This window comes from Miscanthus floridulus, chromosome 12 (genome assembly GCF_019320115.1).
Source record: "Miscanthus floridulus cultivar M001 chromosome 12, ASM1932011v1, whole genome shotgun sequence".
Lineage (NCBI taxonomy): Eukaryota > Viridiplantae > Streptophyta > Magnoliopsida > Poales > Poaceae > Miscanthus > Miscanthus floridulus.
In genome coordinates, this window is record NC_089591.1 from 48150960 (window position 1) to 48163088 (window position 12129).

The 12129-nt window shown below is 48.1% G+C and overlaps 1 protein-coding gene and 1 pseudogene across 1 annotated transcript; both read left to right on the top strand.

Annotated features, from left to right (window-relative positions):
- The first annotated feature begins 5089 nt into the window (after window positions 1-5089).
- On the top strand, window positions 5090-9399 carry LOC136496646 (PHD finger protein ALFIN-LIKE 7-like). Its single transcript, XM_066492376.1, has 6 exons — window positions 5090-5398; window positions 6358-6590; window positions 6695-6727; window positions 7719-7947; window positions 8639-8756; window positions 8860-9399. Exons 2-6 carry the CDS (start codon window positions 6482-6484, stop codon window positions 9121-9123), a joined length of 753 nt encoding a protein of 250 aa, XP_066348473.1. The 5' UTR covers window positions 5090-5398; window positions 6358-6481; the 3' UTR covers window positions 9124-9399.
- A 1036-nt stretch (window positions 9400-10435) lies between these two features.
- On the top strand, window positions 10436-11320 carry LOC136495820 (flavonol 3-O-glucosyltransferase UGT89B1-like; annotated as a pseudogene).
- The last annotated feature ends 809 nt before the right edge of the window (window positions 11321-12129 follow it).

The following is a 12129-nucleotide window of genomic DNA, read 5'->3' on the forward strand; positions in this document are numbered from 1 at the left end:
TCAATCTTAACAACATGGTTAGTAGCATCATGTGGCTCATTTGGTAGGAATTCTTGAGCAATGACAAGAGTATCATGATTGATCTTAAGAGTTGTATACTCATCTTTTAGCTTGTTGTGACTAGTGATGAGCTCATTGTGCACCCACTCAAGTTTATCATGTTTATCTTTAAGCTCTTTCTTAGAAGATTTGAGCTCCTTGAGTTTGGATGATATAGCATCATTAGTTTCTCTAAGCTCATCATTAGCCTTTTCCAATGTACCGCACTTAGCTAAGAGTGAATTATTTTTAGCATCAAGCTTTTCATTTGTAGCTCTACTCTTTCTAATGATCTTAGTGTATTTTCTTAGTATTTTGACAAGATCATCATATGTAGGTGAATCATCATCGCTATCGCTATCATCATCACTAGCTTGCTCATCATCACTACTATCATCATTCTTAGTTACCTTGTGTTCATCCTTGGCCATAAGGCATAGGTGTGTAGAGGATGATGGCGATGGTGGATGTGAAGATGCAAGATCAATAGCAATGGCGGCCACCTTCTCATTGTCACTATCATCATCGGATGATCCACTTGATGAATCAATATCCGTGAGCCAATCACCGATAATGTAGGCCTTTCCACTCTTCTTCTTCTTGTAGAAGTCCCTCTTTTTGCCATCTCTTTTCTTGTATGGCTTGTTCTTTTTCTTCTCATCTTTATCTTCATTACTTGAGTCATCTTTCTTGCCCTTGTTCTTGTTCTTGAACTTGTCTTTCTTGGGCTTTGTGCATTGATGAGCTAGATGCCCAAGTTCACCACAATTGTAGTAATCCATCTTGGAGATTGGCTTTCTTCTTGAGCTAGTGAAGAACTTCTTCTTCTTGCTGTCAAACTTGATGCCACTCTTGTTTAGCTTCTTTAGCATCTTGGCGGTCTTCTTCACCATAAGAGCAAGACTTTCTTCATCATCTTCTTCATCACTTGAGCTCTCATACTCAAGTCTTGCTTTGCCCTTATCTTGGCTAGCTTTGAATGCTAAGTCCTTCTCTTTCTTCTTTGTAGAGGATGAGCTATCTTGTGGCATGATGTGCATGTACATCTCATGAGCATTGATCTTTCCCAAGATTTGTGTCGGTGTAGCGGTGGAAAGATCATCTTGATGTAGCATGGTCACAATGTGCCCATATTTGTCAATGGAGAGGACACTCAAGATCTTTCTCACAACATCAAATGGTGACATTTGAGTAAGTCCAAGCCCATTAACTTCCTCTACAAGAACATTTAAACGAGAATACATCTCATTAGCACTTTCTTTGGGAAGCATTTCAAATGAATTTAGCTTTTTAATCACAAGATGATAGTGTTCCTCACGCTCACTCTTGGTTCCCTCATGGAGCGCACAAATGTCTGACCATAGTGCATGGACGTCTTTGTGGTTCCTTACATGGTTGAACACATCTTTGCAAAGGCCTCTAAAGATGGTGTTGTGAGCCTTTGTATTCTATTTTTCATAATTAACCTCATCGCCTTGTAGGTTAGTAGCATCCCGAGGTTTTGGGAAGCCTTGTGAGGCGGCTCTAAGAATACCAACGTCTAGAGCTTCTAAGTACGCCTCCATGCAGATTTTCTAATATGGAAAGTCATCTCTCTCAAAGATAGGAGGAGGTCCATCCCCGTGAGACATCTTGCTCTAAGTGGTTAAGCTTAAAAACGTGAACACAAGGCTCTGATACCAATTGAAAGGATTAAGATGCCCAAGAGGGGAGGGTGAATTGGGCTAATTCTAAATTTTCTTGCAATAATCAAATCCTACGGTTAGCCCAATTAACCCCTTGTGCCTAGAAAAGTGTTTCTATTAATCTAACACACAATAGACTTGCAACCTATGTTCCAAACTTACTCTAGCATGGCAATTCTATGAATGTAAAGATAAGTATTGAATTGCTCAAAGTAAATGCTCAAAGTAAATAGAGACAGAGGAACGCGGTGATGTTTTGCCAAGGTATCGGAGAGTCGCCACTCCCCACTAGTCCTCGTTGGAGCACCCATGCAAGGGTGTAGCTCCCCCTTGATCCGCGCAAGGATCAAGTGCTCTCTACGGGTTGATTCTTCGACACTCCATCACGGCAAATCACCTAAAGCCGCTCACAACTTGAGTTGGGTCACCCACAAGCTCCGTCGGATGATCAACAAGCTTCCAATCACCACCAAGCCATCTAGGTGATGGCGATCACCAAGAGTAACAAGCACGAACTCTCACTTGACCACGCGAAGCCTAATGAGAAGATGGATGCACACTTGGCTACTCTTGATTCACTAATGAGGCTACTCTCTTGAATTCTCAAATCTCAATCACCTCACTAGGACCTTGCTCTTCTTGGCACTCACAAACGTGTTTCTCAGCTGTTGGAATGAGCAAAAGTGTCTCCACACACGAGTGGAGCTTCTATTTATAAGGCAGCCTGAAAAATGAACCGTTATGAGCTTCTGTGGGGTGACAGGACGCTCCGGTCGTACTGATCGGACGCTCCGGTCAGTTCAACCCGCGAACCAGTGAAAATGTGTTGACCAGACGCTGGCAGGGTCCAGTCACCACTGACCGGACGTGTCCGGTCGCATTAAACACTTACTGGAACCTTACTGTACTCGACCGGACGCTGAACCCCTAGGGTCCGATCAGTACTGACTGGACGCGTCCGGTCTCAGATTCCCTTCTCTGGAACCTTACTAGAGTCAACTGGACGCTGCCTCTCAACGTCCGGTCACTTGACCTCTCCAGCGTTCGGTCGCACCGAACACAGTCTATTGATCAAATGAACTGACCGGACCCTGCGTCCAGCGTCCGGTCGCACCAGAGCCTGCGTCCGGTCAGCATTTGACCCTCCATTCACTTCCAACTCTCGATCATATGTGAATGAAGTTTGCTCCAAAGGATCTTAGGCATTCGTAGGAGCTACCTAGAGCTAGTTTTAACAAGTGTGCACCACGCCTAACTCACTAGACTCACCTAGGTCAAGCTACCCATCCATACCCCCCTTAATAGTACGGCCAAAGGAAAAACAAAGTCCTAAACTACTCTAAGTGTCTCTCCAACTCCAATCGACACTTAGAACTAGTCATCCTTAACCTTGTCGTCCATCCTTTGAAAACCGAAATGATTTCCATCATAGGGGCACGACAACCATAATTGCCCAATTGATCTCCATTACCATGACCTAACTTAATTGCATCTGCAAAACACACGTTAGTCATAGTAATCTTGTATTGTCATTAATCACTGAAACCCAACTAGGGGGCCTAGATGCTTTCAGGCGATTAGAACCGATAGGGCTAACCTTGCTCTGGCCACCGTTGGCATTAGCCACGTCGATTAGGGGGTCGGAGTCGTCAACGGGAAGGGGATCAGCAGCAGAACGGCCGAAGAGCACGGCAGCGTCCTCGCGGACATCATCGTCCTCATCATCTCCGGGCATCCCGTACATACGTAGCTCGTCGTTCTGGGAGTGGTCAAACTCCCCATCGTCGTGTTGCCCGGCGCCTGGGGCCATCTCTATCGTCTCCGGTTCCTCGACGGCTGCCACAATCAATAGATAAAAGTAGGGTTAGGTTGGGGATGAGGGTTAGGGTTAGGGTTAGGGTTTACCCTTACCTCTACAGTCGGAGCCCCGTAAACGACGACGATGAGACGGACCGATTGCACACCCCTGGTACCTCAACGGAGACCGGAGCCCTGGAGGTGGCGGCAGCTAGCGATGTGGATGATGGACAGATGACGGAGATGAGGCGAGGATGCCGAGAACGAGGCTCAATCGACGTTTAGGGATGAAGAATAAGGGAACATATAGAGATTGAGGGCGGGAACCACCGGACCTGAGGGAGAAGAGGGAGATTGAGGGCGGAGAGGGAGAAGAGGGAACCACCGGATCTAAGGGAGAAGAGGGAGATTGAGGGCGGAGAGGGAGAAGAGGGAACCACCGGCCACCGAAACTGACCCCTTACCTGTCGGAAGACTCCATGGTGACGGAATGAGCTAGGGTTTAGAAAGGCTCCGAGCCAGGAGCGGCGGTTGGCTTATAAAGCCGTCCCACCCGACGATCTAGACCAAAGAGCAAAAAACCAAGCAAAACACAAATATCAGACCAAAGAGCAAAGATCAGAGATGAGCTAGGGTTTAGGGTTTGACAATAGGGGGCTCACCTCTACGGCCGGAGCACCAGAGACGCCGGAGAGGTCAACGATGCATAGATTCGGCCCCCTGGTACCTTGATGGCCTCGCCTTGGCAAAAGACCTGTGAAAACAAACAAATCAAACCATTAAAACATGCTTATAAGTCTCAAAACAACTGGATCTGAGAGAGATTAAGGGTGCAACCCACTTACCGGAGCCCTAGAGGTGCCGGCGGCCGACGAGGTCGACGACGGAGAGGAGACTCTGATGCGGCCAAGATGCGGAGGATGAGGCTCAATCGACGTTCAGGGATGAAGATGAGGGGCAAAGATGGCCGTGTCGTGTGCCCGTTCCGGCCACCAGTGGCTCAACCAGCCACCGGAGGGCGAGAAGAAAGAGAGAGGCTAGGGTTTCCACAGGCAGGAGAGAGGAGAGCGACGAGAGAATGAGCTAGGGTTCCAGTGCCGGGGGAGCGGCCACGGCGGGGAGGATTATATAGCCCTCCTGCCCCCACGGGAGGATCCAACGGCTAGGAGCGGGGGGAGGGGATCAACGGCAGGCAAGCACCTATGCCACCCCCGTGCTGCCCGTTGGAGCGAGCCGTGCCCGTGCCGGCACTACGGGCCGGTGTGTAGGCCCAGGCACGGGCACGGTGGCAGGCCGGGCCAGGCACGGGCACGGGCCAAGCCGTGCCGCACCGGGCCAGTGCCGTGTTTTTTCGCACCGGGCCCGTGCCGGCCCAGCGGGCCTGGCCCATTTGGAAAACTATAGTTCTAGGACATGCACAACCAGCCGCAAGAACAGGACAACAGGTGACCACGCAACACCTAAACTAATGCATCTACATTCTGATTATCTGAGATAACAAACCATGCACGTCCACAGACCACAGCTTGAAGCTCCACGATGCATGCATCCATGCAAATCTCCACCACATCGCTTCTGGGCTTCCGGCTCCTGGACCTAGACCATAACTCATGGGCGCGAGGCGTGAGCGGAGCGTCAATCGGGACTCGGGAGGTGAGGCGTCCACGAGATGACAGCAAGCGCGAGCGGCGAGACACATCTGTGCGTGCGCGCAGCCGGCGGTGGTGCTGCGGCGGGGAGACAGCTGTGCGTACGCGCGCCCGGCGGTGGTGCTGCGGCAGCTAGCGAGCGCCAGGAGCAGGATGGCATCGTCGGGGACGTGGGGCTGCACTAATATATTTCATCCTTGGGCTAACCTCACCCAGTGAAGCTGACAGGTGGGTCGTAGATGCCATAAGGTTGAAGCTAGCCAGCATGGATTGACACATAAGCAAAACCACCTTTCAATACCACCTAGGGTTTTTTTTGCCCGTTTTTTTAAAGTTTAGGGTGCACGATACCTGGTTTTATAGGTCAGGGGTTACGTAGACCACTATGGATACCTCAGGGGATCATATAGACTTTTTCCATTATGATAAGTCATACAACGTCTGCATTATGGTCCGGTAAGTCTACACACCATGATACATGCTAATGCATAATCAAATTTTGAATTATTTTTTTATTTCATGTGCATGTCTTGATGGTCAAGTGAGACATTGCAAGGAAATGTTGCTTGTAGTTTGCACAACAGGGTGCGTTGTGATTCACGTTGTGGTTTCCAAGGATTTGTCATAGCCTGCATGAACGTTTCATCTTTGCCTATTTGGTCCAATTTTATATTTTAGGAACATATAAGATTCAAATAATTGAAATAATTCAAATATTTGAAATGATTTTAGAAAAACATATTGATTAGTTTTCACATTTTTTTTGAGTTAAAACAAAAATATTGAATTTTATAAAGTTAAATAATATTCTAGAAAATAATATTTGGATATTTTTTTAAAAAAATGTTTGTATAAATTTTGACAAAGTTATACAAACAATTTTTCCACCAATCTACATTGTTTGGTGTCAAATCATCAACCAATATTAGTCACAAAAAAAATCAATATTTACGAAAACACGAACTGTAGTAAACGATGACAACGGATCTGGCCCAGTAGTACGGTCCGGCTTAACTAACGTGTGGGACCCGAGAAGTGTCCAACCAAGGCCCAACTCGAAAATAGAGCTTGCGTCAGACGCAAGTTCCCAGACCCCCCACCAATTTAATAAATTTACAGCGAAGCCCTTCAGCTTCCCCCCACCCGGTTCCGAACTTTAATCCTCTCCGCAACTCCGCCCCCGCCAGGCCGCCACCAGTCCACCACCACCTCCGACACCGCCTCCTCGTCCTCTTCCGCCTGAACCCTAGCCTCGCATCGGCTGCCGCTACCACTCCTCCCCGGCAGCTGCAGTGCGGCTGAGCGGCCGCGATGGACGGGTCCGGCTCGGCCGCCATCTTCCCGAACACGCGCACTCCCGAGGATGTCTTCACGGATTTCCGCGCCCGCCGTGCCGGCATTCTCAAGGCACTCACCACCGGTATCCCTCCTTCCTGTTCCCGCGGTCGTTTTTTCCGTTCTGGATTTTGCTGTGGGATTCGTGGCTTACGGTTTCGTTTGCTTGGATGTTTCCGTGGCGCGCAGATGTGGAGAAGTTCTACAAGTTGTGCGACCCAGGTGAGTATTCTCGCTTGTTTCTGCCTCTTTTTTTTTTTTTTTTTTTGTTCCGCTGGAGACGATTTGTGCACAATGCTGTGGTCTCCTGCTGTTCAACCCTACTGCGTTTCTGGGTGTTGGTCTTTTACATTACTCGATTGGATTGCTCTTGTGGCGCTCGGTGAAGTTCCAGTGCGCCTTGTCGTGGTAGGATTTTGTGGTGTATGGTTAATCGATTGCTGATGCTTGGTTCTGCGTGTCTGCATGATGTCTAATCACTAGTTAGGTCCACCGTAGTGAGGGCGTGGAGATTAGGACGATAAAGCTTTTCTACTCGTTATCTGACTTTTATTCGTCGTTAATCTGAGTTAGAGATGCTAGCGCCTAGTTTCACTTGCACTTATGCTTACTGCAATCATGCTGAATATCGGGGAAAAAAGTATAGGTCCAGTTGACCACAGGGTGTGGTAAAATGCACTGGCCTTTGTAATTGTACCTGGCTGCAGAATTGTCTGATTTCTCTTGAATTGTTGCTTTGCTGCTTATGGCAAGAAAGATGCTCACATCCATCCCAATTTATAAGTCATTCCATTTTTCTTGGAAAGCCAAATCATCTCAAGTTTGACCAAATTTATATAATAAAATAATAACATTTATGGTACCAACTAACTCTCATTAGATTCTTTATTAATTATATTTTCATAGTATACCTATTTTATGTCATAAATCTTTGTAATACGCTCTATAATTTTGGTAAAACTTGAGATGCTTTGGCTCCAAGAAAGTTAGAATGACTTATAATTTGGAATGGAGGGAGTATTATGTACTTGTTACTTGTTCTGTCTGTGCCGGCAAAATCCACTTCTATATGCTTGCTTGCTTTAATTAATCAACCTGCTACTTTATTCTTACACATTATGTGCCATTTTGTGTTATCAAAAGTGTCATTGAATGAGCCATGTTGTCTTCTCTGTGGCCATAATGCTGATTCGAAGTGTCCTTTTTTTGCCAGAGAAGGAAAACTTGTGCCTATATGGACTATCTAATGAAACCTGGGAAGTTACCGTTCCTGCTGAGGAAGTTCCTCCAGAACTACCAGAGCCAGCACTGGGAATAAACTTTGCTCGTGATGGAATGCCAGAGAAAGATTGGCTCTCGCTGGTAGCTGTGCACAGTGATGCATGGTTGATTGCTGTGGCATTTTACTTTGGGGCTCGCTTTGGATTTGATAAAGATGCCAGGTCTGGTCATAGTTTCCACTTCAATTTCTTTGTTAAAGTTTACCCTTTCAATTTGATATTTCCATGTGTCTAATATATTTGCTTCAGAGAATTCTTCCTTTGCTTGCCAACATGCTTTTTTTTTTCTTGAACACATGTTACGATGCCTCTCAGGCTGTCAATGTCATTCAGAAACATTTTTCTATAACTTGTGTGTTGGTTCCAGTTGGATTAGATCTGTGAGTCTAGGGCATTACCAGTAATTGGAAAGGGTAGTTGGTGGATCAACATGCATGCATTAGCCCTAAACTAGAAAACTGCCAAGGCGCTGACCAATTCATTAAAAAAAAGGGCGTACCCAGTGCAGAGAACTCCTGCTTTGTGCGGGGTCTGGGGAAGGGTGTCAGTGGTAAGCCTTACCCTCGCCTGTGCAATGCGAGGAGACCACGACTCGAACCCGGGACCTTCTGGTCACAGGCGGTAAGACTCTGCCGCTTGCACTAGGCCCGCCCTTCCGCTGACCAATTCATTGTACACAAATATTTATTCCTGAATCTGGAATTTGCGTATGATATTTGTAGAATGGTGCACAAGCATGATACATACACATATGATCCCATTCCCATCCAGGGAAATGATTGTCACTGTTTTGTTTGCTTCTGGTTATTGGGAAATCTGACAATGGTCTTCGTCATTGGATTTTGAATTGCAGGAGACGGCTCTACACGATGATCAATAATCATCCCACTGTATTTGAAGTTGTGACAGGAAGTAGGAAGAAGCAACCAAAAGCCCCCAGCTCAAACGGCAAAACCAAGTCGAGTTCTAAGGTAAGCACATAAGCTCAACATAACATTCTTTGTTTCTTGCTCTTATTTGCACAAGTTTCTGATTTCTGATAATGCATTTTCCCTTCAACTCCTGCCATCCAAGAAACCCAATTCTAACAGCAAGCCAGCAAAGCTGCCCCCGCCAAAGCAGGAGGAACAGTTCATGAAAGAAGATGGAGGCGACAGGGATCAAGCTTACCTGTGCGGTACATGTGGAGGGAGGTATTCTAATGAAGAATTCTGGATTGGCTGTGACATTTGTGAGAAGTGGTACCATGGTGACTGTGTCCGCATCACACCTGCGAAGGCAGACTACATCAAGCAGTACAAGTGCCCCGCTTGCAGCAACAAGAGAAGCAGAGAGTGAGCATGGGTCGCGGTCGCCCCTGGCTGATGTAGTTAGGATAGTAAGCAATTCCTGCTTAGTAGTACCTGGGCCACCAGTCGCTTCCTGCTGTTTCGGCAGCACCTGGGCCACCAGTCGCTTCCATCTCACTGGTCGTAGTCGTCGTTACTCCTGCTTAGTAGCACTTTTTAGTAGGCTCGTAGCCGCAGCTGCTCTTGTAGTGCACTAGTGTTAATGGATTCTTAAACGTCAAAACTCTCCCCGAGTAATGTAGTCGTTTCTGGTAAATGGTAATGAACTGATGACCCATTTCTTGCGTAGTTGCGTGCCGTTATCTCGATGTGGTTCCTACGGTCCAAGTCAGAGAGATGCCTGGTCTTTTCAGAAACCATGCTCCTTCCATTTTTTTTATGTACGGAGCAATAGAACACTATCGCCTGCATCACATGCTCAGTACGTCTTAGAATTAGACTCTACATGACTACATTATATGTTCTAACAATATGTCTTAGAATCGGACTTTATATGTAGCTGGACATGTACTATTTTAACTTGCATGAGCGCGGGAAATGAGCTTGGATCACACATGGGTCAACTCTATTATTTCTATTTCGTCGAGTAAAATCAACTAGAATTCTTATGCTCGAGGTAGTGGATAGATACACCTAGCGGAAGAGAGTGGTGGGTCAACATCTGGAAAAGAATTTTTTCTTTTCAATATTAGAGAATAGATATAAATATACTCTCTTGATCTGGCATTATCCGTTCATCGCACTCGAGGGGGGAAAGAAGCCTACTCTGAAAAATGTTTTCACCTAGCCCGTGCTTGTAAGTTGCTATGTTTCACGTGTCTAAAAATTTTAAAAATTTCAAGCAACAATCTTACATAAGTAACTTTTACAATTACAAAAGATACTGTACCAAATGTCTAAAGTGCCCCTGCTTGATTGTACATAATCTTGCATCAATTAATCATAATATTGGTTATAATTAAGTCAAACATATTTTTTGAGATTAAGTTAAACAAATTTAAATTTTTTTTTAGAAAAAATGAGGGAGACACTGTTTTGGGCAAGGCCCATACGACCCACATCATCTCTCTCCTCCGGTCCTCTTCAGAGGGAAGATTTAACTTTTTACCATTATAAGAATTAGCACTCCTGAGATCTCACTGCAACGGTTGGCAATACGAGTTTGGCACACAACGAAGAGAAGAGATACAGAATTGCCACTTTTGCACTTGTGGCACGACAACGCGTCAGTCCAGGTGAGATCCGAGACAACATGGGGATGGCAAATGACCGCGGCTGCCCCTGCCCACCAGGTTCTAGCTATGGCTCAGCCGCTGGCCCCCGAGATCGGCACCGCGGGGATTGCCTTCTCGCCGTCCGGCGTCCCGCGCACCGCTGTCCCGCACTCGACCTTCCGCCGCCTGGTGAGTCGCCCCGCGGAGTGCGACGACGACGACGAACAGCTGGGGTTTCGTGTTCAACTCGTTCAGGGCGCTGGAGGGGAGGTACCTAGAGCGGCCGCTCGAGGACCTGGGCTTCAGGCGCGTCTAGGCGGTGGGACCGGTGGCTCCGGAGGCGGACGCCGCGGGTGCCCGCGGCGCGTAGACAGACGTCGGCTTCGCCGATCTCAGCGCGTGGCTGGACGCATTCCTGGAAGGCTTGGTCGTGTACGTGTGCTTCGGGAGCCAGGCCGTGCTGAGCCCCGACGTGGCGGCGGCGCTTGCCGAGGCGCTGGAGCGCAGCGCCGTGCCATTCGTGTGGGCCGTGGTCCCGGACGTGTTCGAGGCGCGCGCTGCGGCGTGGTGGTGCTCGGGTGGGCGCCGCAGGTGGTGCTGCTGCGGCATCCGGCGGTGGGGTGGTTCCTGACGCACTGCGGCTGGAACTCGACGCTGGAGGCGGTGGCCGCGGGGGTGCCCATGCTGGCGTGGCCCCTGGTGGCCGACCAGTTCTTCGACGCGCGGCTGCTCGTGGGCGAGGCGCGCGTCGCGGTCCGCGCGTGCAAGGGCGGCCTCGGCTAGTCGGCTTTGTCCCTGACGCGGGCGAGCTGGCGTCCGTGTTGGCCGACGCCACCGGCCAGAAGGGCGCGCGACGTCAGGGCCCGAGCCAAGGCGCTCGCGGCGGAGGTCGCCCGTGCAGTGAAGCCAGGCGGGAGCTCGTACGCTGATCTAGAGCTGTTGGAGCAGGAAATCCTGAAGCTAGCAAGCTAGCTCACAAGGCAGTGGTGCTGCTCCTGATAACGTAGAGGGCAGGGGCAGCCATGGTTATTTATCACCCTCAGTCTCGGATTCCATCTGAACTGACCTGTTGTGCCATAAGTGTAAGGGCATGTTTGGTTCAAATAAATCATCTACTTATAAGTTAAAAAAATGAAATAAGTGATTTATTTTATCAAACATCATCAACTTATAAGTCACTCCTGCTTATAAGTTTTAAGTTGGTTCACCCCTGCTTAAAACTTATAAGTCACCCTTTTCCGCGTGAGGTCCACACCTTTAATGAGCTTATAAGTCATTTACCACCAAATAGACATGACTTATAAGTCACTGGTTTTAGTCACCTGACTTAATAAGTCACCCGAAAACCAAACGGGCCCTAAAAATGATAATTTATATCTCTTCTATCCGTAACATGCCTAACCTCATGTTGTGCCGATTCTTATAACGGTAAAAAGTTAAATCTCCCTCTTCCCAGACCGCTCGAGCTAAAAATGGCAGCGGATCGGGTTTGGTGCGGATATCCGCGGGTTTCGGCTTCTCGGGTCTCGGTTTTGGTGCCTGTTTTTTGCCCACGGATTTGCGGGTTCGGATACCCGAAACTCTGCGGGTTTGGGGCAGACTCTATTTTTCACCCGTGGATACTCCATCGGGGCCCCGAATACGTAGCCCACTAAAAGCCCATCTAAGAAACCCTAGTATATATTGCCTGAAAAAATAGGAACCCTCTCCCAGTCTCCCCTCAGACCCTCAGGCCTCAGCCGCAGCCCGCAGGACCGCACCGCAGTCCGCACTCCGCAGGA

Coding starts and splice junctions, on each gene's coding strand:
- LOC136496646 (XM_066492376.1), top strand. CDS start 6,482: ATGGACGGGTCCGGCTCGGCCGCCATCTTCCCGAACACGCGCACTCCC. Junction 6,728..7,718: donor CTACAAGTTGTGCGACCCAG/GTGAGTATTCTC, acceptor TTTTTTTGCCAG/AGAAGGAAAACTTGTGCCTA. Junction 8,757..8,859: donor AAACCAAGTCGAGTTCTAAG/GTAAGCACATAA, acceptor CTGCCATCCAAG/AAACCCAATTCTAACAGCAA.